The sequence below is a fragment of the Chanodichthys erythropterus genome, chromosome 23, assembly GCF_024489055.1.
Source record: "Chanodichthys erythropterus isolate Z2021 chromosome 23, ASM2448905v1, whole genome shotgun sequence".
NCBI classification, from domain to species: domain Eukaryota; kingdom Metazoa; phylum Chordata; class Actinopteri; order Cypriniformes; family Xenocyprididae; genus Chanodichthys; species Chanodichthys erythropterus.
This window is the reverse complement of record NC_090243.1, coordinates 15,816,986-15,842,517: the sequence shown is the minus strand read 5'-3', so window position 1 is coordinate 15,842,517 and position 25,532 is coordinate 15,816,986. Positions and strand designations below refer to the sequence as shown.

At 34.6% G+C, this 25,532-nt stretch overlaps 1 protein-coding gene across 5 annotated transcripts in view; it reads left to right on the top strand.

Moving 5' to 3' along the window:
* slc4a2b (solute carrier family 4 member 2b) overlaps positions 1-25,532 on the top strand; it is a 46,138-nt gene that overhangs the window by 16,240 nt on the left and 4,366 nt on the right. For 3 of the 5 annotated variants that reach the window (XM_067378672.1, XM_067378673.1, XM_067378674.1), the window contains exons 3-22: positions 333-515; positions 7,447-7,609; positions 8,490-8,743; positions 8,990-9,117; positions 11,919-12,118; positions 13,716-13,852; positions 16,357-16,537; positions 17,424-17,559; positions 17,993-18,191; positions 19,315-19,420; positions 19,672-19,856; positions 19,997-20,213; positions 21,030-21,236; positions 21,584-21,732; positions 22,690-22,884; positions 22,965-23,198; positions 23,301-23,390; positions 24,173-24,339; positions 24,575-24,828; positions 25,241-25,410. In XM_067378672.1, the coding sequence (XP_067234773.1) occupies positions 456-515; positions 7,447-7,609; positions 8,490-8,743; positions 8,990-9,117; positions 11,919-12,118; positions 13,716-13,852; positions 16,357-16,537; positions 17,424-17,559; positions 17,993-18,191; positions 19,315-19,420; positions 19,672-19,856; positions 19,997-20,213; positions 21,030-21,236; positions 21,584-21,732; positions 22,690-22,884; positions 22,965-23,198; positions 23,301-23,390; positions 24,173-24,339; positions 24,575-24,828; positions 25,241-25,410 (3,432 nt within the window). In that variant the 5' untranslated portion in view covers positions 333-455. Of the gene's footprint in view, positions 1-332; positions 516-2,461; positions 2,591-5,088; positions 5,186-7,446; positions 7,610-8,489; positions 8,744-8,989; positions 9,118-11,918; positions 12,119-13,715; positions 13,853-16,356; positions 16,538-17,423; positions 17,560-17,992; positions 18,192-19,314; positions 19,421-19,671; positions 19,857-19,996; positions 20,214-21,029; positions 21,237-21,583; positions 21,733-22,689; positions 22,885-22,964; positions 23,199-23,300; positions 23,391-24,172; positions 24,340-24,574; positions 24,829-25,240; positions 25,411-25,532 lie in introns of those variants that run through there. The other 2 variants (XM_067378676.1, XM_067378675.1) reach the window with 2 other exon arrangements.

Sequence of the window (25,532 nt, the reverse complement as noted above, 5' to 3'; positions counted from 1 at the left end):
TCTTGATTAAGACAACTGTTGTAATCTTTGTATGGCGTTCAATTAAATGAATGATATTTTAACCAATCTTTATCTACTTTTACAATCACATCCAATATTTTATGGTTATTTTCAAGCATGAGTCTCTTATCTGCATGTCCTTACAGTAGTAACTTTTTTTATCTGGTTGTTATCAGTCCTTTGATATGAAAAGGGCTGTTATGTTATAGTTTAAATCCATTTATGCCATAAATGCAGCAGCATATTATTGATTAAACATTTGTACCAGTTTGACAGTTGTAACATAAATATCAAAATGTGCAATTAACAAATTATTTAAAATTTGTTCACAGGTTATGCTGCCTATAAACTCCTGCTTGAGTCTCAGTGAGAAAGAGAAAGGCTAAAGCCTCTGCAGATCTAAGTGTTGTTCAGCGTCTCCTGTGCTGCATCACCACAGTGTCCTGACGTCAACCATGAGTGACCCCGTGACTTCAGATGAGCTCACCAGTGCTGTGGCTTCAGTCGTTCATGACGTAAGTCAAGTGCTTCATTGATTCAAAGGCCTGGTTTCACAGACAGGACTTGGATTAAGCCGGGATTAGGCCTTAAGTTAAATTGGGACATTTAAGTAGCTTTTGTAAATGTGCCTTAGAAAAAAAAAACATTGTTGGTGTGCATCTTGAGACAAAACAATGGCTCTGACATATTTTAAGATATGTCAGTGTAAGTTGTTTTCAGTTCAAACATGCATTTTAGTCTGGGACTAGACTTAAACCTGGTCTGTGAAACATTTGAATATATTTTGAATATATATTTGAATACATTTTAAAATGTGATTTATTCTTGTGATCAAAGCTGACTTTTCAGCATCATTACTCCAGTCTTCAGTGTCACATGATCCTTCAGAAATCATTCTAATATGATTTGCTGCTCAAGAAACATTTCATGTTATCAATGTTGAAAACCATGATACTATATATTATACATTCCGATAGAAAAGTTATTTTCAGTTGTAGTAATAGTTTGAAGTATTTCTGCTTTTTACTGTATTTTTGATCAAATACAGTAAATGCAGCCTTGTTGAGCATATGAAACATTAAAAAAAATTATATATTGATAATTTTGACTGATAGTGTGTATAATGCAATATATATTTATATATTTTTCATGTAACATATTGAATGATTACCATGGGATTTACATGAATCTCCCATAGTTACTGGGCAAAAAGGATTTGAAGGTATATATGATATAGGATAATAATACAATTACAATACATATGCTGAGATGTAACATTGTGGACTAAGCATTTTATTTGCATGATACTTACTTGGAATTCACTAAAAGTATAGAAATTGTGCATTATATTGGGATTTGCAGGAAGAGCTAACACTTATAAACAGATGGCAATAAATATTGTCAATTTATTGGTATTTAAAGGGATAGTTCACCCATAAATGAAAATTGTCATTATTTAGTCACCCTCATGTTGTTCCAAACCTTTATAAGTTTCTTTCTTCTGTTGAACACAAAAGAAGATATTTCAAAGGATGTTGGTAACCAGACAGTTGACGGCACCCATTGATTTCTATAGGATTTTTTTCCTAGATTTCCATCTGTAGTGGCCTCATTCATTCACTTACATTTGTGCTCGTCTTTTACAAGGGAAAGATCTTTATTCTTTGAAAGAGTGCAGCATTTAAGATCCCGGCAGACTTCCTAAACAAACCTCTGCGTTGTAATTATCTGTGCGGTTTTTAATGGCCCAGTATCACTAACAGATACTATAAAACTCACTCAGGCAACTCGAGGGAAACTCAAAGACCTTCTCACCAGCAAAATTAAAAAAAATTTTTTTTCCTGCAGCTGTTTGCAGTGATATGCAGCAACTTTGTGTGACTTGAATTGCATCCTCTCCAAACCCACACTCCGCTGAGTCAGCGTTCCCAGAGTTTTGCTGTTAAAGAGCCAGCTCCCTTCCGACACACATGTAGTCTCTTCAGTCTAGTTCTGATTCAGTGTTTTGGGCCTGCAGTTCGAATAGTTGTCGGTGTGTGCTTGAGCCTTCCCATAACCATTTTTATTGACACATAAGCATTTATTTTATATCATCCAACTTGCAAAAATATATCGTTAAACAACCGATATTTTAAAACTCAACATTGTTTTAGAGCCGCAAATGTGGCGGCATCCTCCTGAGTGGCTGTTATATATGATATGTCCCAATGGGTATGAATTTCTAGTTAGTGTAATTCAATAGAAGTACTGTACAGAGCATAACTGGTTAACTGACATTGGCTGGCCTCTTGATGGCAGGCAACTGTTGATTCATAAGGTTAATGATCAAGCCAACGACACGACTGCTCGGTTTGGGTGTGTGGATGTGGGGGTGTGTTTGGGGGAAGACTGGACAATCAGCGATTGGAGTTCGAACGAGGCCTGGTATTGTGAAAGTGGGTTATTCCATATCCTCTTCCTGCTGCGGTCATGTGACGACGGGTTGCGGAGTAGCGTACGGCTTCTGTTTGCTCATCTTTAAGATTTGCTTTGAAAAATCTCACTCTGTGGGACACCCTCGTGACCAATGGACTTCCTGTACAGGTTTGAGGTCAGTAATTTACTGAGTTAAAGACTTTCTAAATGAGCTATAGTATTAAATGCATTACCTGTTGAGGATGACCATGCATCCTCATAGTGGTATGTTGCATAAAAGTCTCTGGCTCTCTGATATGAGCCGTTATTGATGCATTTTTTGCGATATTTCGTGATCAGTACATGTAAATCAATACTTGGCAAACAAAGTTTGAGAAAAGGGTCATTTTGGAAGGCTGAGGACTAGTGGATCTTGCTTAATCGGTTTGAGCAAATATTGAAAGGAGGCGTTTCTACAGGTTATTGATGCTCACAGATGATTGACATCATGCCAGAGTAATATTGCTATCTTCAGTGTTTAACTTATTTTATACAGTATTGCATTGTTTTGTTAAATGTCAGTGTCACAAGTGTCTAAATTATATATATTAAAAAAAAAAAATATTTATTTATATATAATATATTTGTTTATATATATATATATATATATATATATATATATATAATCTTTAGTTATCCACAAATTTTCTGCAGTTAATTTGAATTCAGCTTGAATTATATTTTGTAGGAAATTCCATTGGTATTTCATTCTTTGTTCTTAATTTATATTAAATAACAATGAAAAAATATAGTTTTATATTTTTATATTTATTTTTGTTAATTTATTTATTCTTGGGACACTAACCTAGTTTAATAATACACAGGCTGGAAAAGTTGGAAAAACTTTATTTTGTTGGTAATTTAATTGCCATTTCATTCTTTTCATTTTAAATATTTATAAGCTATATATTTAAAGAAATGTAATACTAAAATAGAATATTTCACACTGACTTTCTCTTTTCAATACTGTAATATTTGCATGTTGATTGTGATTTTGTGTCTTTTCTATTCTAGCATCTATAGTTGTCAACTGTCAGACATAGTAAAGGGATAGTTCACCCAAAAATGACAATTCTGTCATCATTTACTCCCCCTCAAGCGGTTCCAAACCTGTATGAATGGGGAAAAATACTATGGAAGTCAGTGGGGCTCATCAACTGTTTGGTTTCTTCTTTTGTGTTCAGCAAAACAAAGAAAATCGTACAGGTTTGGAACATCTTGAGGGGGAGTAAATGATGACAGAATTGTCATTTTTGGGTGAACTATCCCTTTAATTGTTTTCACTTGAAGTATATAGGGCTTCATAATACTAGATTGTACTCTTAACATTATTATGCTTGTAAAAACAAGTTGTTTGAGCTTAAGGATATCTCTACCCACAGCCCCCTCCTGTGTTGAACGCGTGTCTTGCTGAGTCAGCTGGATTTCAGACACCTCACAGATCCGTGCGGCTAATCTCTCGCTGGCCGTGCGCTCACATGCAGGAGACTTTGCTTTGGCCAGTGGCTCTTCATATGAACTGACACTAATGCCGAATGGGAGCCGCTGTGTGTCTGCAGTCAACCACTGCCATATAAGCCTCTGCTTCTCCTCAAAGAATTTAGCTGGTCTGGAGTGGTCTTGTGGGACGTCAAATGGTTTACTTTGGGTTCAGCTCGCTGTCTTGTTGGCCTGAGCTTTGTGGGTCAGTGAGCATTGAATCACGTTTTATTTGTGCATCCATTACTGGGCGAAGAGCCAAACCTCACTGTGATTTCACTAGAGAGAAAATGTATTTGATGTGGGTTGATACTGACCACAAGTCTTTGGTGGAAAACTTTGATTTGCCACTTTTCGTCGTCTAACATGTTTGTTTAGCCAATAGGATTTTTGGCCCTTCATTTCTCCATTTTTTTATTTTTTATTTTTTATAGTGTCATTGAGACACTATTCTAGTTTTTATTCATATTTTTAATTAATATTTTACTTTTTAATTTTTGGTAATTTTGTGTTTTTATCATTTTTATTAGTCCTAATATAATTATTTATTTTAGTCTATTTTAGTACATTAAGTTAAACTAAATGAAAGGGATGCATAGTAAATCACATGTAATCAATGTCATTTACCCGCAATCTATGAAATGAGTCAGATTTGTTTTTTAAGGCTTTAGTTTTACAGTAGTTAACTATAGTAACCCTGCTTCATAAGTTGAGCCAAAGCGCCAAAGACTATTTATGGGACTTTCAAGTGTATAATCTTTGTCCTGTGATGGTCCTGTGCCTTTGTGCAATTGGGGAAAGTCGTAAAACCAAATTTAACTGGTTTTGCTTAGAAGACTTGGTTGAGACTGGTCAGTCTGTTCCCACTCAAAGTATTAAAGGCGCCCACGTAAAGTCTCAGAACAAATTAAAGCAGATTTGAAGCCTCAGCGGCGCAAGGTAACCATAAGATGACGGATGTTTTCTGGAGAGTGTCAATATTTGCCTTTGGAAAATGTTGAAGTGTGTCTGAGGAGATTATATTGTTCTGAACAATCGAACCCATGCGCCTTTCTTCCAAAATGTGTTTGTTTTTAATCACACTGCGAAGAAAGACTAACAGCCGTCCGATGACGGAGAGAACACAATGAGTTTTCTCTCACATTGTTGTTGTAGAGGACATTCGGGGAGGACGGTGTTCTCATGAGTGCTTCTGCACAGCTTTGTGAGCACTGACTGATTCTTTCTCCAGCTCTAGCAACATCTAACCATGGTAAGATTTATTTCTTGGCGCACATATGCAGACTCTTATGTTCTCTTTTGTTCTGTTTGAACTGATCGAAGATAGACAGAAGTTTCAATTATTTGAGTGACTTGGGTCATTGCTGTAATCCAGCACCATTTGATCAAACGCTTGTCAGTCTAGGGCTGCACTATTTATCAAACTAATACAGAAATTGTGATATGACTTAGTTGCGATATGACTTTATTTTATTTATTTATTTTATTTTATTATATATTTTATTTTGTTTAATTTAATGTAATTGTGTTTATTTTTTATATTTTTATTTTATATAATTTTTTTATTTATTTTATTTTTATTTATTTATTTTATTTTATTTTAATTTATTATATTCTGTAAGGGTTCCCAGTGGTTTTCTGTCAAAATAACATTTTTAATCGTTTTACTATTGAAAATTAAAAAATAATTATCCTATCATTAAATATTAGTATTGTAATTTTACAGTGGTAAAATAAAATAATTTTTTTTATTAAATATTATTTTATTTTACAGTAAAATATTTTATTATTATTACTAGTAGTAGTAGTAGTAGTAGTAGTAGTAGTAGTAGTAGTAGTAGTAGTAGTAGTAGTAGTAGTAGTAGTTTATAGCCATATTAATTATATAATTACAATTTTGGCAAAATTGTTCAGCCCTACAAACAAGCACAGCAAACCTGTATTGTTTCTTATCACACTTAAATTGCAAAGTTTTATTAGTAAAAATTGCACAAAATTGCAATATTACATTTTCTGAAGATTAATTTAATTGTTAAATTTGGGGTAAATTAATTCTAGAATGATTGGGGAAATTTGTTGGGTAATGGATCTGCACAGAAAATAAAATATTATTATTATTATTATTATTATTATTATTATTATTTAATTTTAAAATTATTATTTTTTTTAATTATGTATTTTAAAATTATATTTATATATATATATATATATATATATATATATAAAATCTCTTTCCATTTTAGTTTTTATTGGCCACATGCAGCTCATGATACTGTTTCAGCATCTCACTGAAAACAGCAGTGTATATACAGTCAAACCAAAAATGATTCAGACATTTTTTATATATTTTTTTTCTAGTGGATGCAGGACACTATAGTTCATTTATCTAAGTGAGGATAGCAAAATAAAGTAAACTGTGACAAATTATACCCAAAAATTCTTCATACAGTGGACTAACAGTAAAATTGATACAAACTTGGAACCAAAAATTATTCAGACACTTCGACCTGACCATGATTTGCTTAAGTGTTATTTGACATAATTAAGATTAATGTTTTATTACCATTTTTTTAAACTATAGTGAATAAACTGTATTAATGAATGAAATGTTCATGGTGTCTGAATAAATTTTGGTTTGACTGTATTTATTAAATTGCGACCTTTGTGTTTTGACTATGGCCTTATGCAATATCGTGATATCTTTTTTTGTTCTTTTTTTTTTTCAATATGACATGCAGCCCTGCATCAGACCTAGATGAAGTCCAACAGCAAATTGATGCTGGCAGAGATAATTTAGCCCAGAATGGCTGAAGCATATATCACAAACAAAAAACTCTTTGTCCACCGTGGTATGCATGCATACGTCATACAAAAGTATTATTTGGCACTATTGAATGGCAGAAATTCTCTGTGTGTAACGTACCGTGTGAGTGGACACATGAGGAGAAAGAGGCAGGACAGATCTCCTGTAGTGGACGTGCAAGAACAGGTTTAGATGAGATCTAGAACGGGTTTAGATGAAAATTGTTTTGATTTTGCAAGGAATTTTGAATGGAAAAGGTTTGTTGTGTCTGACATTTTGAGTCATTTTATATTTTATTTAAGAAACTAAGAGATTTTGTGACTTCTTATTCTTGAGATTTCTTTCCTTGTGTTTGTTTGGGTGATTATTGCGCAAATGAGAGCGCTCCATTGAGGTATAGCTAATGAGATTGTTTTTGACTTGAGGATATTTGCTCATGTCATTGCAATAAGCACACCAATGAGCTGTAAAGCCTTTAGTGTTTGCGTTTGTTTTACATTATATCATGATTCCCATTTCATTTAGAAAGAGATTAACTATTGTAAAAACTATATCGGGAACATTAGAAACTCTGACAGGGATCATTTAAAGTCAGCGTGGTGTTTAATGACGTTACTAATGCTTTTGACTCCCTCTAGTGATCATTTAAGGACACTGATAACAGTGCACTGATTTGTCCTCTTGACCTCATCCTGTGTGTCGCCCTCCAGCCCGAGTCATCAACCTCATCTGTCCGAGTGCCACAGATGGAGGAAGAGGAGGAAGGTGACCTGAACAAAGCATTAGGTGTTCAACGCTTCCAGCAGATTCTGAGCCCCACTCCCAGAGTTCCCAGCGAGCAGCACCGCACCTACAACGAGAAAGATTTTGAGTGTAAGTTTGCATCCCTTATTTTATTTTATTTTTTTATTTTATTTTAATTTTATATTTATAACTTTTTATTTACTTTTTTATTATAATTTTTTCTAGTTTTAATTATTTTTTTAATTATTTATTTTATTTATCTTAATTTTATTTTGTATTTAAAAAAATGTAAAATATGCATAATTTTTTACACTTTTGAAATGTTGCTCTATATACACTGCCATTCAAACCCTTTCATTTTAAAATATATTAAAATAGAAAAATTATTTTAAATTGTAAAAATGTTTCACAGTATTATTTTTTGTTTTTTAATTTTATTTGTATTTTTATTGTTTTTATATATTATTATTTTGCATTTAAAATTTTTTTAAAATATTCAGAATTTTTACGCTTTTGAAATGTTGCTATATACACTACCATTTAAACCCTTTCATTTTAAAATATATTAAAATAGAAACATAATTTTAAATTGTAAAAATATTTCACAGTATTATTTAATTTAAAAAAAATTTTTTTAATTATTTTTATATATAATTATTTTGCATAAAAAAATGTAAAATATGCATAATTTTTACGCTTTTGAAATGTTGCTATTTACACTACCATTCAAACCCTTTCATTTTAAAATGTATTAAAATAGAAAATTTATTTTAAATTGTTAAAATATTTCACAATATTAGTTTTTGTTGTATTTTGGATCAAATAAATGCAGCCTTAAGAGCCGAACAGTCTTTAAAAAAAGCATTAAAAAATCTTACAGATCTAAAACTTTATATATCTGTGTGTAAATAAAATATACAGTGTCTTTATATGTATACAGTACAGTGTGTATATAAAAAGCCGTAAAAGTGAAAATGCAGAACTGAAACTCCACTATAATCATCCTCAGATCACCGTCACTCCTCCCATCACATCCACCATCCTCTGTCCAAACTCCCGGGAGATGGCAGGAGGAAGAAGAGTGGGAGGAAGAAGAGGAGGAGTAGCAGCAGTAAGGAGCACAAAGCGTGTTCCAGCCCCAGCGGTGCTTTGACCATTGAGGAGGGTGAAGATGAGGAGGAGGATGAAGAGGAAGATACTTCGGAAGGCCAGAGCGCCACCCCAACCCCCACAGCAGACTCTGAGAAAAAAGACAGCGTTCAGGTAACCGGATTTATGTCCAATATGTATGATTTAATTACTTTTTTGAAAGCTCTTCTATCTAATGAACTTTGTCCAAGACAATAAATATTCTGTCATTTGCTCTCCTTCATGTCATTCCAAACCCATAAGACTTTAGTTCATCTTCTCTAAACAAACTCGTATTCAGGTTCAAAGTTCTTGCATACTTGTATATTTACCCAATATAATAGATTTATCATTATTTCTATCAATTTATCTCTTGTCCAGTTCTTCGTGTCCGATGATGAACCTCATGTGTCCACTCCCGAGACTTCAGATCCTCTTCCTGCACGAGGAATCCTGATCGTCCCCTCGTCTGCGGTGTGTTCGGAGCCCCAGGACAGCACATCCACTGAGTGAGTTTTCATATCATATTTTCAGCAACGTTTAGAAAAAAATACTATAAATTTATGTCATCATATAATTACTTTGAGGAGGCAAAGCTTTGACAAAATTTGCTAAATGCTACACCACACCATTTACTCAAATACAACTTTACCATGATAACTGCAGTTCATATTTAGTACAGTTATTGTTACCACAGTAAAAGTGTAGTAATGCATAAGCATTGTATATGCATGTATAACGTATATGCATGTATAACGATTTTACTATATGATAGATATGGTACGGTGAATCACAAGACCTGTCAAGAACATGTCCAGATCACGTTTCACACCAAAAATCATTATAGTTTACTTTTATTTACTATTAATATACTGCACTTTGTATATTATATTTGTATGATATATTAATATTAACAAAGTTATTTTCATTAAGCATATTTCCTCCCAGATTCTCATTATTGTAATGCAAATAATCCCACTTACATTACTATAATGTGAAAAAATAATAAAATTAAGGGTCCCCATGGGGCATGATAAACCTGGAACTATCAAATATTTTTTAAAAGTATGACTTCCAGGCCTGGAAAAGTGATGGGAATAATTATAATCCTAATTGAAAGAAATGGACATTCCTATAGTGGATATTTTTGCAATATCTATAAAATGAGTATTTATACATTCTTCTAGTGTTTGTTGTACTGCATGAATTTCATTTTTAACCACTTAACCAGTAAATCATGCAGATTCATTACAGAAATGAGAATTTGGCTGTAACATGATCTTAATTCTCATGAAAATAATGACAAAACTATGCAAAAATTCTTAATTTTTTATTCTTCTTTTTGTGAAATGTGACCTGGAAATGTTTTTGTGTAATTGTGGTGTTTTGGTGGGAACTATGTCACCATAGTAAATTTTTTTTTGTGGGAAGTTCTCAGAGTTGCATTATAGTTTCTTTGGTCTTTGTTTTGCAGTTTTGTTATGTACTCATTTGAAGTGGTGGACGTTGCGGGTTGCATAGCGTGACCTATAAAGCATGCTGTCTGCTTCTCTGTTCTTGGTTTACTGTAAATTGAATCATTAGATGCCAGCACACAGCACACCCTGTTCGTTACCTAGGACGAGTCATTTCAGAGACCAGCGGGGTATCAGCCTCTCTCCAGACCTCCATCACCGCTGTCCACATCACTCACCCGTTACTACTAGCAACCGAACTTTGCTTTTATAAAGCGCTCTCCACCTTTCTTTTTTGCTTTCTCATCTTTTAAATGCAGGAGTGTCTTTACAAACTTCAGGATTCATTGTCAGATAATTCCAGCAGCTTGTGTTCCTCTGTTCTTTTGTAACATTAACAATGACAGGGATGTTTTTGGTCTAAGAAGCTTTAAAAACATAACTCATTTTAAACTAAAGGTAAGTGCTCATGAAATGATTTTTTGTATTTGTTGCAAAATTGAATGCAAATTGCAATTAATCTGTAAACATTTTATGAAAATTAGTGCATACTCTATAGTGAGCTACTAAAGTTATGGCATACTGTTTTTCTTCAAGCGTCTTATTTTCCAAAAATTTTAGTGACCTGCATCTTATTTTTTTGCTGTGGATGGACATTATTTTGTCTGAATGTTATTAAGCTAATTAAGTAATAAAAAGCTACCAAAAGATATTTATCATAGTAAAACTCTAGGACTTTTTTAAAAATTCACAAAAAAATCTCAGTTTTTACGTTGTTTCTCCTTGTGTGGACTTTTCAAAAAGTTTTGCATGATATAATCAGGGTTATTATCATTAACTAAAACTATTAAAAACATTAATGTTAATGGAAATAAAGCTGAAATAAAATATAAATATTAGTTGAAAAGCTTAAACTAAACAAAAATTGGAATTAGAACTGAAATAAATTGAAGCTGAAGCACTAAAATTATTAACTGGAAATATATAAAAACTAAGGGGCCGTTTACGCAACAGTGTTTTAAACTAAAAACTGGAAACTTTTTATGCATTTTGGCTGTTTATTTACATGATGACAGCATTTTGGGGGACTGAAAACGCAAACTTTTGAAAACTAATTTCAAAATACACATTTTTTATAAAAGATACCGTTATTGTCTCCATGTAAACTACAAAAACGCGAATTTGTGAAAAGGTGACATTCATATTACGTGTTCAGTCTCTTACAAAGTGACATCGCCAACTACTGGCCTGGCATGAATAATACAGCATTTTTTTTTTTTTTTTTTTTTTTTAGCGTTTTCACAGATTTGTGTGGATGGGAACATTTTGACAATATTGTCGTCTGTACACTGTAAAACAGAATTGTTGGTTTAACTTAAAGTAAGTTTTTAATTTTGCCTTAAATTTTGAGTTCATTGAAATTAAAAATTTGAGTTAATACAATGAAGGAGATTGGTTTAATCAACAGAAACTCAAAATATTATGTTATCTGAACCACATTAATTATTGAAGTTGATTTGACAAAAGAAAAATGTTGTGATCACAAATCATGAAATTGATTTTTTACAGTGTACGCGAAAATAAAAAGGAAAAACTTTTCTGTTTTTAGTACATCGCTGTCGTGTAAACGTACCCTAAAACTGAAATAAAAAAGTTAAACCTAAATAGCAATAATAAAATAAAAAAAGCACATAGCAAAATGACTAAAATTAACTAAAAGTATAAAAATGTAAAATAATAATAAACCTATAATACTAGTAAAAACCTATATAAAATCTCTAATAAAATAAAATCTAAAATAGCTCTGTTTATATTAGTGGTTTGCTGAAAAGAACTTCTCATTTTGTCTCTTGTAGAGATCCTGAACCAGCTCCTCCAACCCCTAGCGTCACTGAGCCCAGCTCTCTGCCCCGTGTGTCGAGTCGCAGCTACGACCTTCAGGAGAGACGTCGCACGGGCAACATGACTGGGACCGAGCAGGCCAAATACCAGCGGATCCCCACTGATGAGTTTGAGGCTCGAACCCTGGCCTCGGCCGACCTGGACGGCATTAAAAGTGAGTTTTTAACGTACATACCCAGTAGGATCCATCTCTACATTGTTTTTGCAGGTTTTGTGAATAACTGCTCAGTTGTAGTGAAAAATCTTGAGGTACATACTAGCCCAAACTAACACTAAATGCATAAAGAATGATTTCTATTCCAATTGATTCCGAGTGCAATAATGCAATCCAAGTGCAATCCTTTGGTTGTTTCTTTATCCTGTTCTAAGACCTGCCCTCCAGCTAATGGGATTTTATGTGAAGCTTCTGGGTCTGAAGTCTCAGTAACTCAATACATTTTAAAATGAAGCTCTCTAAGCTGCCATCTTCAATACTATTGTTCACCAGTAACATAAACAATGACTTTACACTCATGCATTTGTTTCTTGAGCAGCAAATCAGCATATTAGAATGATTTCTGAAGGATCATGTGACACTGAAGATGCTGAAAATGCAGCTTTGCATCACAGGAATAAATTGCATTTTAAAATATATTCAAATAGAAAACATTTATTTTAAAATGTAATAATATTTCACAATTTTACTGTATTTTTTTTAATCAAATAAATGCAGTTTTGGTGAGCATTCTTTCAAAAACACATTCTTTTGAATGGAAGTGAATTTGAGAAATTATTGTTTTGATGTATTTCAAACTATTAGAAATCAAGCACACAATCCATGTCCTGGTCTTCTGTGATTTCAACATGTACAGTATAAGTCTGAGTTTCCACTAGTTTCATGGTCTCTCAGGTGATTTGCACCATTCATCCCGCTACGCTTCACGGCAAGAGTCTTTTGTGCCCCAGTGCGACAAACCTTTCTCAGACTTCAGTTGTATATCAGCGGTTCCTGTAATATACCCCATCAGCTTTCTCCGTCTTCCTATGCGGGCCACTAATTCATCTGGGAAAAGGCCCATCTGCTGCATATGCTCAGCGACAGGTTGCTGTCTACCATTTAGTTTAACCTATGGATGTTAGCACATCGGTTCATGAGCAAATGCATGTCTGACAGCAATTAATAGACAATAATATGTTAAACTCTGCTTGATTTTGTTGCATCGCCAGCGGTTGCGATCACTATCAGCTCTCATCTGTTGTTGCAAATCGCTGTTGGTTTGAATGCTTTTTTAGAAGTTTGCATAAGAATGTTAGTGAATTTCAGCTCCCAAAGAGCTCCAAGTAGCTGTGTGGGAAAAGGCTTTGGCCTCTTTTCTTGATTGGAGTTTGTTCCTACAAGCACCCTGGTTAGTCAAATCCCCTTCCCGCCCTGACCTTTTTACCCTGAATGTCTTTGGCAACTGGCCCACCTGTAATTTCACCCTGATGAGCTTGTTATGAACAAAAGCGATGACCTGCTTCTCAACTCTGCCAAGGAAATTTTACTAGTGAGTGTGGTCATTTGACGGTCATTTGATGGATTATTACTCCTTACTTAATTGTATAATCACATTGTAACAAGGACACCTTAAACTAAAGTGTAACCAAAAACATTTACTATTGAATGGTAGTTTCCTTCATTAATTGAAAGTAAACATTCCAGTTGTCTGTTTTCTACACAAAAAAATCAGCCTTTTATTTAAATAATATATGTTTTTGTTACATTCTTCCAGGCCACCGTTTTGAAGATGTTCCTGGAGTACGTCGACACCTGGTTAGGAAAAGCACAAAGGGTCAAGTGGTACACATCAGCAAAGATCACAAAGAACCCAGCACACGCGCTCGCAAACTGGACCGAACACCACATGAGGTGAGACTCGTGCTAGATTGTGAGTTTGACTAGCTGATGTGAGAAGTTTGGTTGAATCTAGTGTATTAAAGGCACAATATTTAAGATTTTTGGATTAAAATATCCAGAAACCACTTATATATTTTGTTGACTTGTGTACTTACATTACATTATCCCAAATGTTTCCAAGAATGTATAAATTCTGAGGAATAAGCAGTTTTAACCAGGACCATGCCAGGCGTCACCTATCAATGATATTATACCCGCATTACCCTCGGTTTCCGGTTTTAACACCAAAGATGCTTTAATATATTAAGTTTTTATTGCAACTCAGTCTGGAAACCCGTACATTCATTTCTGCTGCATCTGTTACACTTTTGCGGGAACCAATCACAGACTGGCTTATCCACCTTGCTCGCTATTGGCGGGTACAGAGCTCTTTCTATGGCTCTAGGAGTGTATAACACGATGACGTCTCTCACACGACGGTCAATCCAATTCCTTTTAACCTCTCAATGATGCTAAATGACTTCTTTAGTCTAGCAAACAAATCGCTCGACTGGGTGTAAATACCACTCACTTTCATGTTGTTTTGCACAACCTGCAAAAATCGCTTGATGCCATTGCTGCTTCTGCAAACCACTGATCAATGCTACAAACCAATACAAACTGTCTGGAGTTTTCGCATCACTCTGCAAAAGTACGTCACCTGGATCATTGATCTGATTGGTTGAAGGACTATCCAATTGGCCACCATCTTGTTTTGAATTTTTTCTGAAATCTCCAAGCTGGTCACGTGATGGGTTGCTAGCATTCTGATTGGAGGATCTCAAAAAATTGCCCACGACAGATATATCTGAAATATCCAAATATAAATTTGTTGCTCATTTTTAATGGGAAAGTGCCCAAGCAACATTGCTCTGTATATCATCAACTTTAGTCTTATTGTTTGAATCTTGTTTTCTTGATTTATCGCGAGTACCATGTTTTACCATGCCTAATACCCATCAAGCTTACTGCAGTGTGCAACAAGTGTCTCATAGTAGCTGCCGAGTGAATGCAGAGTAGCACTATAACAACTTTGAACACACAAATGAATCTTAATATGATAAAACTGTGCTATGTTACCCAACATACTCATGACTGGAAGAAGCAGAAGCAGCTGTGGTATAATAAAAGCTCCACTACTGTTGAGACGTATGTAACGTTCACGTTTGTGTCTCATTAGAAATCACTTCAGTGGCTTTAAGCCACACCCTGCTTCATACTACAGTAATGTTAATAAATCTTTAATACATTAGCTCATCCATAAATATTATTTCTGCCCGAGTCCCATTGTATTATTTTCCACCGGCTGTAGACATGAAGACAACACCTCTTAATTTATTTTAAAAATATTTTTTATTTTTATATAATAATAAATTAGTAGTAGTAGTAGTAGTAGTAGTAGTAGTAGTAGTAGTAGTAGTAGTAGTAGTAGTAGTAGTAGTAGTAGTAGTAGTAGTAGTAGTAGTAGTAGTAGTAGTAGTAGTAGTATATAAAAAAAATTTAAAAATTATTTAATTAAATCCTTATCCAGTGATCATAAATAACCAGAAGGATCATTGAAAAGTCATGGATATTTGTTTATCAAAAACTGCAGTTAACCGGTTCACTATTAAGTCAATTTAAATGCTTGTTTAAGCTTTAACTAAAAGTTCTGTGGAAACGTTTTAACACTATTCCCCCTGGCTGGGATTTTGGGAACAAAACTGTTGTAATGGGCACGACTAGCTAGGTTTCGGATGTCTCTACAGATGCCTTCACAAAGTCCTGATGGATTGTTTCAGCTAATTTAGTACTTTTTCCCAGATTGAGACTCACTCAAAGCGTTTCCACTTATTTCACACAAGCCCGCTGTCCTTCACAACAAATAAAAGGAGGATTTTAGGGGGCAGAACCTGATTAAAAATGAATGAACTTCTTCCCTTTCACACACCTAAGAATAAAGAAAAGATCAGCTCAGGTAACTGGACACCGCAAGCCTTCAGAGTCAGCCATGTTTTATTAACGCCCTCAGATTCCCCTCTAGACAGGTAAACCAGCTTACTCTTAGGGTAAAAGAGTGTACTTATGGACCCTCTTACTTCTAAACAACATCAGTGGGTGTTCACACTGCTGCCTGACGCCTCGTCGCTCAGTCGTGCTCCGAACAAACAGCATGGTCCTTTTAGACTTTTCCAGACGGCTTGCTCAACACCAGAAGGTCAGGGAATGGTGTGTTGGTGTACATGCACATGCTGGATGCATCGATTGGTGTGTGATATCACATTTTGAGTAGATCAAACCAATGTTAACTTGAGTTTAAATGCATAGCTGGTGCAGTTTTAATGATGTCTGTCGCTTTGACTACCTTAGCGAGTTTCTAATTTCTTCTAAAGAAAAGCCCTTAATGAATTTGTGTTTTAGGGCTCTTAAGATTTCTCATCAGAAGGTGGTTTAATAGCATGTTCTCCACTCATTTATTGCACGTTCTTTGGCACCAGGTGTTTGTGGAGCTGAATGAGTTGATCATGGATAAAAACCAGGAGATGCAGTGGAGAGAAACGGCCCGCTGGATCAAGTTTGAGGAGGATGTGGAGGTGGAAACGGACCGCTGGGGGAAACCACATGTCGCCTCGCTGTCATTCCGCAGTCTGCTGGAGCTGAGAAAAACCATCTCTCATGGTGAGAACCTGCTGAAGCCTCCATAAAATCTGTTTTGTAAGGAAGAGCAAAGGTCAGGTTAGCGGTAACACTTTATATTGTAATATAAAAATTAATTACAAAAGCATCATGGTGTCTTGAGGTGTGATGTGCTACAGTATAATATGGTTTTAAACTACTTTTTTAATATAATTACTGTATTGAATTAAAGTTCAAAAGAACAGTGTTTATCTGAAATCTAATCTTTTGTAACATTATAAATGTCTTTACTGCCACTTTTGATTGATTTAATGCATTCTTGCTGAATAAAAGTATTAATTTCTTTAATTTCTTTTCCAAAAAATAAAAATAAAAATTCTTACTGACCCCAAACTTTTGAACGGTAGTGTATAATGCTACAGAAGCTTTGTATTTCAGATAAATGCTGTTCTTTTGAACTTTCTATTCATCAAGGAATCCTGAAAAAAAAAAAGTACACAACTGTTTTCAACATTGAAAATAATCCTAAATGTTTCTCGAGCAGCAGATCAGCATATTAGAATGATTTCTGAAGGATCATGTGACACTGAAGACTGGAGTAATGAAGCTGAAAATTCAGCTTTGCATCACAGGAATAAATTACTTTGTCAAATATATTCAAACAGAAAACAGTTATTTTAAATTGTAATAATATTTCACAATATTACTGTTTTTACTGTATTTTTAATTAAATAAATGTAGCTTTGGTGAGCAGACGAAGCTTCTTTTAAAAACATTAAAAATCTTAGTGGTTCCAAACTTTTGGACTGTACTGTACATTATAATATTTATATAATTGCATTGCATTGATTTTGTTATATTGACATTATATTGATTTACATAAATAATCATGAAAATGAAATGGCCTCATTTTGATTCCTCTTATTAGGAGCTGTGCTTTTGGACTTGGACCAGAAGACACTACCTGGCATCGCCCATCAGGTGGTGGAACAGATGATCATCTCAGACCAGATCAAAGCTGAGGACAGAGCCAATGTCCTCCGTGCTCTCTTACTCAAGCACAGGTAGATCTCGGATATTTGTACAATAAGCAATATCTAACATCATGTCTACACTGGGCGTGACAAAGCGACTGTTGCAAATCTATTTGTTCTTCATGTCAGAAGTTGTGCCATCTCTTGGAGTACGTCAGAAATAGAACAAAGCATCAGTTTACCGTTTAGGATTTGTCTGGTCACGTCGTACCACATCCAGTGTAAACAGCATCACTGATTAGAATTGGTTTTATTTGCTTTTGTCATATTGCAATTGATGCTCGCGTCTGGTGTAGACATGTTGGTCTCGCTTTTATCCCACATATGATTTTTTCATTCTCATATAATCAAATGGTTTCTGTTCACCATAATGCCACCCATCCATATGTAGATCCACACATGACTCTTCGCAGTCTATCCTAGTGTCTCTTACCCGCTGGCTCCCTTGCTCTCCCTCCCTTAGTCACCCGAGCGATGAGAAAGAGCACAGCTCCCCCTTCCCCAGAAACATCTCCGCAGCCAGCCTGGGCTCCCTGATCACCCATAACCAGAGCAGCAGTAACCATCTGTCTGTCCCCGAACCCTCCGTCACAGAGCCACTCATGGGGTCCTCAAGGTCCAGTCAAGACAGCACACTTCACATTGACATAGAGAAGAATGAGGTAATTGGATGGAAGTGTCTGAGTTACAGTAGATAATGTTTTTAATTGAAGAGTAGTTGACTACTAGTAGTTTAGCTGAACCCGTATTTATACAAAAATATGTATAATAAATCACCCAAAATTTGAAGAAATTTGAAAAAAAAAGAAAAAGAAAAACCTGTTGGATTTAATTGAAGAAAAAAAAACATTTGCTGCTCCCAATTCACCTACTTATACTACTATTGAGTGTGTAGCAGAAGAGTAGGCAAGCTTTGGGACGTACTACTTTGTCATAATTGCGACTACAACAGACCGTTCTGCCACTTAGTTATCAATCACCTTGTCAAAGTTAAAATCCTCCACGTTCAATTTAATTTAATTTCCTACCGTATCGGAGAGAAATGTAGTCGCACGTTGATCTGACAGTCGTGGGTTTTTCATGCGGAAAACTCTCCTAATGTGTTTGCAATTTGCATAATGATGCATTTGAAAGTTAATGGTCAAACGCATCATTACAAAAGTTCACAATGCTGTTGCAGATGAAATATAATGTGGATAACATTAAATAAATATCTTTTCGTCAGGTTAGATACTGATAATTAATCACTCAAATCCTTTTATCTGAACCTCTCTACTTAATCGTCGGACTCACACATCTGCCACATTTGTAGTTTTTTTAACACTTTTTATTGGTGTTTGTAGTTCTAATCGAATCCTCGTCTAACGCGCAATGGGTTGTGGGCAATATAAGTCGTTAGAGTGTTCATGGATTTGCACTTTGGATTCTAACCGGAAAAAATAGACCATCTTGGTATCTTTGGAATACCCGGATGGTCTCACATACTACGATTTGGGACACACTAATTTTAATTTCGAATACTATTTAGGATGGATAGTATGCAAATTGGGATGCAGCAATTGTCTTAAAGTTCATAGTCCTTGTTTTCATTCATTCATTCATTCATTTTGGGGGGAAATATGGGATTTCTTCACCAACCATATTTTTGCTTCTTGTCTAACGATTGCATGTGTTTTTGTGACATCAAATTTGAAATTTCCTTTAGATTTTTTAATTCGCTGCTAAATATAAAATATTTTTGGGTCGTCTTTCTTTCTGATTCGTCTTATGTTTCATTATTTGCAGAAAGATTCAGCTCCACCTATGGGCATGCACAAATCCAAGTCCAAACATGAACTTAAGCTTCTGGAGAAAATTCCGGAAAATGCAGAAGCCACTGTCGTACTTGTTGGTAAGCTCTTATTAACGAATCCTATTGGAATGCTGATGAATTTCTATCTTGGAATTAGTCCTAAATCATTTAAGAAAGTAAAATGGTAAAGTAAAATTTCAGTTTATCCCATTTGAACCGGCTGCTAATAATGATTAATACCAAATTAACAAGATGCATCAGGAACTAACACAACTATCATAGAATTAACACAATCAGCTAATTATTTCACGAAACAACAGGAAATTAAATGCTCCCTTCTCCCGTGTTAGGCAGTGTTGACTTCCTGGAGCAGCCCACCATGGCATTTGTTCGACTGCAGGAGGCTGTAGAACTGGACTCAGTGTTGGAAGTATCGGTTCCTGTTCGGTTTCTCTTTGTGCTGCTTGGTCCTCCCAGCACCAACATGGACTACCACCAGATCGGACGTTCCATTTCCACACTCATGTCCGACAAGGTGAGGAAGACTATCGTACAGTTGACTGCAAATAATAAAATGTCAGCTCAGCAGCCCACAAGACCATAAACATGCATTGTTCCAAAAAATCAGACTATAATGCCTATTTCCAGTGTTAACTTGATCTGATGTCTCTTCAGCAATTTCATGAAGCTGCATATCTGGCAGACGATCGCCAGGACCTGCTCAACGCCATCAACGGCTTCCTGGACTGCAGCATCGTGCTCCCTCCGTCAGAACTGGGTGGTGATGACCTCCTGCGGTCCGTCGCTCACTTCCAAAGAGAGATGCTCCGCAAGAGAGAGGAGCAGGAGGTGGCCATGCAGTCCAAAGAGCCCAAGAGCCTTGAAGAGAAAGGTCTGCATCCGCCTGGGTAGATTCAGTCTGGAATGACTGTAGTTCCAGTTAAGCTTTTATTTTGGTTTTATATTTAAATTTTTTTTTTTTTGGTTTTATATTTGGTCATTTTGTTCTTTTGTTCTGTGCGTGTGTGTGGTATTTTTTATTATTATTTTGGCTTATTTTATTTGTTTGTCTTTTTGTGCTTTTATTGTTTAGGTTTTTTATTTTATGTAGAGCTTTTGTTTTTGTTTTTTGTGCTTGTTTTGTTTTTGTTTTTTGTATTTGTTTTCTTTTTTATTAGTGCATTTGCTTTTATTATGTCTTTTTAGTTTTTTCCATTTTATGTAGACAGTTTGTTTTTTTTTATTACCTTTTATTGTGTTTTTTTTTTTTTTTTAGTATTATTTTGTCTTATTTTAGTTTTTGCCTTTTTTGTGCTTTTATTTAGGTTTTTTATTTTATGTAGAACTTTTGTTTTTCTTTTTTGTGCTTTTGTTTGTATTTTTGATAAAAAAAATTGTTAGTGCGTTTGTTTTTATTTTGTCTTTTATTTAGTTTTTTTAATTAATTTTATGTAGATGCTTTGTTTTCAGTGTATTTTCTTTTCCTTATTTTTTTGTCTTTTTTGTGCTTGTTTTATTGTCTTTTTGATGTTTTTGTGCCTTTTTTTTATTTTTCCTTATGCTTATTTCTTGTTGCTTTTGTTTGTTTTTTTTTGTTTTTAGTTTTGTTTCTGTGTGTGTCTGTGTTATTTTGCAACTTTCATGAATATTTCTCCTGTATCCTGTTATATTAATAATTTCCTAACTTCTCTCTTTATGTGTAAATCAGAGGCCTTGCTGGCACCCTTCAAACCAGAAGACGACCCTTTACGACGCACAGGCCGTCTGTTTGGTGGGCTGATCCGTGACGCCCAGCGCCGTTACCCAAAGTACATCAGTGACTTTAAGGATGCGCTGAACCCCCAGTGCATGGCTGCTGTCATCTTTATCTATTTTGCCGCTCTTTCTCCCGCCATCACGTTCGGAGGCCTTCTGGGTCAGTCATGCTATTGTTCTCCATTTCGTCTGTGCTTTTTTTTTTCTGACAGAAACTTATTGATAAGATTTCAAATGCATGTCATCCATTAATGTTGGGCTGAAGTTTTAGGATGGGAAGTTTTGGACATTGTTTAAAAGGGAAATTTATTTAGTTTATTGCATCCAGAACTGACTTAAATTACTTGAAGTACCCAGTAAGTGGCCAGTTATTTAACAAAAGGTTCATCATGATAAATGGCTCTGATTCTGATAAGTATTTTAGATAAGATGCCCTGAACTCCAGTGTCTGACCTCGATGTTCAATAATTCATGACGCTGGAGCTCTGGTTTGTTTTATGTGTTCAGGTGAGAAGACTGAAGGGCTCATTGGCGTGTCGGAGCTGATCGTGGCCACATGTATTCAGGGCGTGTTGTTCTGTCTGCTCGGGGCCCAGCCGCTTCTCGTGGTGGGCTTTTCTGGACCAATCCTGGTGTTTGAAGAAGCCTTCTTCTCTGTGAGTTTATAATGCTGTTCCTTAAACCAGATACAACCCCTACTGTTAAAGGACGAGTTCACTTTTTTCCCCAAGACAAATACTCTGAGATGAGAATGGATAGTAGTCAGTTAGCAAATGATTTAAAGCCAAGTCAAGCTAGCATTAGTATTACTGTCGTTCTTATTTCAGGTTAGGGACCCTAAATATTAAAATTTGATGCATAAACCTGCACTATTTGTGCTGTGGATATCTAAAATTGTCCCGTTTGTTGAATATTTGTTGTTTGCTGTTACTTTTTCTTACCAAACAGACTTTTTTTTTTTTACTTTTAATTTTTTTTTCTTAATTACTTTTCTTCTTTTTCTATATTATTATTATTATTATTATGTGTTTTTAATTATTTTATTTAGTAATTTAATTTATGTATTCTTTTTAATGCTCCACCCTTTATATTTTATTTTATTTATATTATATTATATTTTTTAATTACTTTATTTCCTTTTTTTTAATTATGTATTTTTTTAATTATTATTTTATTTTTATTTATTTGTAGTTTAATTTATTTATTATTTTTAGTGATCCAACTTTTATATTTTATTTTTGATTTATATTTATTATTTTATAAATTTACTTAATTACATTTAAATTTAATGCTGCACCCTACAGAAACTCTGTGTACCTCAAGGTTTTTCAGTGGCAATGATTATATAATTTTTCAGTGTCTATGACTATAATTAAGACATTTCCATACCATAAAACATCTCCTGTTGTTAAAGGTCAAGTTCAGTTTTTTCACATTCATTTATATAGTGCTTTATACAATACAGATTATTCAAAGCAGCTTCACTGTAATAAACAGAGAAAAAAAATCAGATGTAAAGTGTCTCTAAAAAGAATATAATATTGTCATTATTCAGCTCAATTCAGTTCAAGTTCACCCAAAATAAACATTCATTCTCTCCTCTTCTTCTCCAGTTCTGTAAGGGCAATAATATGGAGTACCTGACAGGTCGTGTTTGGATCGGTTTTTGGCTCATCATCATCGTGGTGTTGATGGTGGCCTTTGAGGGCAGCTTCCTGGTTCGATTTGTCTCACGTTTCACCCAGGAGATCTTCTCCTTCCTCATCTCTCTCATCTTCATCTACGAGACCTTCTCAAAACTGGTCAAGGTAGTTTGGATCGTCTTTTGATTGTGTTTTCTCTACATATATAATCATGAATTCCTCATGACTGCTGATGTATCCCACAGATATTCCAGGAACATCCTCTGAGACGCTGCTCTGCTATGGTTATTGATGTGGACAACTCGACGTACAACTCAAGCACTTTAAGTCCATTAGCAGCAAACAGCAGTACGCCGGAGACGGTAAAGGTGGTCGGTGAACCCAATACTGCTCTGCTGTCCTTGGTGCTCATGTCTGGGACCTTCTTCATTGCCTTCTACCTGCGCAAGTTCAAAAACAGTGCCTTCTTCCCCGGCAGGGTAAGACGCGGTTAAATCAACTGACCATGTTGAGTGATTAGAACACTGCAAAGAAAAATGTGGTTGTCATCTTTTGTCTAAAAGAAGTGTAATTTTTTACAGTTGAGAAGAGTTATTGGAGATTTTGGAGTTCCTATTGCCATTCTCATCATGGTTCTGGTAGACTACAGCATTCAGGACACATACTCACAGGTGACAATGGAGAGTTATCAATTAGCAGATGATTAAGTTATTGAAGTTAATAATAGTGCTTGCTAAGTCAAGGCCGGGAACCCTAAATGTTAAACTTTGTTGCCAAAACTTGAGCAATGTGTGCTACTACTGATATATGTATTTGTATAATATATATATATATATATATATATATATATATATATATATATATATATATATATATATATATATATATATATATATATATATATATATATATATATATTCTTTTTATATATATTCTTTATTTCTTCTTATTATTTATTTTATTTTATCTATTCTATTTAATTATTCATTTTTTATTATTAATTTATATATGCATTTTTTAATGCTTCACCCATATTTTATTTATTGTATTTTTATTTTTTATTTATATTTGTATTTATTGTATTTTTTCTTATTGTATATATTTCTTTTTGTTATTAATTTATATATGCATGTTTTTAATGCTCCACCTATATTCTTTTCTTCATCTTTTATTATAATTATTTTTTATTTTATGTATTATTTTTATTCATATTTTCTTTTATTTGTTTATTATTATTAATTCTTTTTAATGCTCCACCCATTTTATTTTACTTTATTTTTTATCTTCATTGTTTATTATTATTATTTAATGCATACTTTTTTCATTATTATTCTTTTATTATTATTATTATTATTATTATTTTCAGTTTTTTTTTTTTTAAATTTATGAATAATAAGCATTTTTTAATTGCTATTAATTTTTTTTATAACATGATTAATGCTCCACCCTACAGAAACTGAGTGTCCCCCGAGGATTTTCAGTGACTAGTCCTGATAAGCGGGGTTGGATAGTCAATCCTCTGGGCAGTGATGGTCAGTTCCCCATCTGGATGATGTTTGCCAGCATCCTTCCCGCTCTGCTCGTCTTCATCCTCATCTTTATGGAGACCCAAATCACCACGTGAGTCCAATGCCATGCTTGGTTTCGTTATAATTACATTCATAGAGCTCAAAAAATATTTTTAGCAATGTATTTTTTGTGCTAGAAAAAAAAAAACTTTTCACTATATATATATAATATGTTTTTTTGCATTTTTAATTTGTAATAAAGCTGGTAATTATACAGCTGTAACGTAACTGTAATGCTGACAATGTTTCCGTTTCATGGCAGTATTAACAACGCTCTCTCCTTCTAGGTTGATAGTCAGTAAGAAAGAGCGCATGCTGGTGAAGGGTTCTGGTTTCCATCTGGACCTGTTGATCATCGTGACTCTCGGAGGCACCAGCGCTCTGTTTGGCCTGCCGTGGATGGCTGCGGCCACCGTGCGCTCTGTAACCCATGCCAACGCCCTCACTGTGATGAGTAAAGCCGTCGCCCCAGGAGACAAACCTCGAATCCAGGAGGTCAAGGAGCAGAGGGTGACCGGGTTACTGGTGGCAATACTTGTAGGTGGGTTTCAGCAATGACAATTCAAACATTATCAATTTAACTGCAACCTGTTCAACACAAACTGCTGATTAGATCAATAAATCTCATAAACGATTATTAAAATCTTGATGAATAGCATATTGTCGGATAAAGTGAGCAAGAGGGTTAAACTGGGCACTTTATTTCAGTAGTCCACTTTTGACATTCTACTAACTATAAGTAACTCTCATTAGAGAATTAGTAGACTGTTAGGGTTAGCAGAATAAATAAAATCATGGTAAAATCAAGGAAAATCATAGTATCTTGTAGGTTACTGTTTTAAGATGCATAATATTTCATTACATGCATTAGTCTATTGTATGTATTAACATATGAATTAAATGAAGAAAAAGTCTATAAAATCTACTCATACTGCAAATTTGGTTGGCTGTAGGTCTCTCAATAGTAATCGGTGATCTGCTCCGTCAAATCCCAATCGCTGTGCTGTTTGGCATCTTCCTGTACATGGGTGTGATGTCACTGAATGGCATCCAGCTGACAGAACGGATCCTGCTCCTGCTGATGCCTCCAAAATACCACCCCGACCACACCTACGTGCGCAAGGTCAGGACTCCAATCAGTTTTTTGTTTATTAATGTAACAGTAACACGGTGCAGTAGTGGTATCAGACACTGTACAGAAATCTTTTGGTTTATACTATATATCTTGACTGAATCACTGTTCCT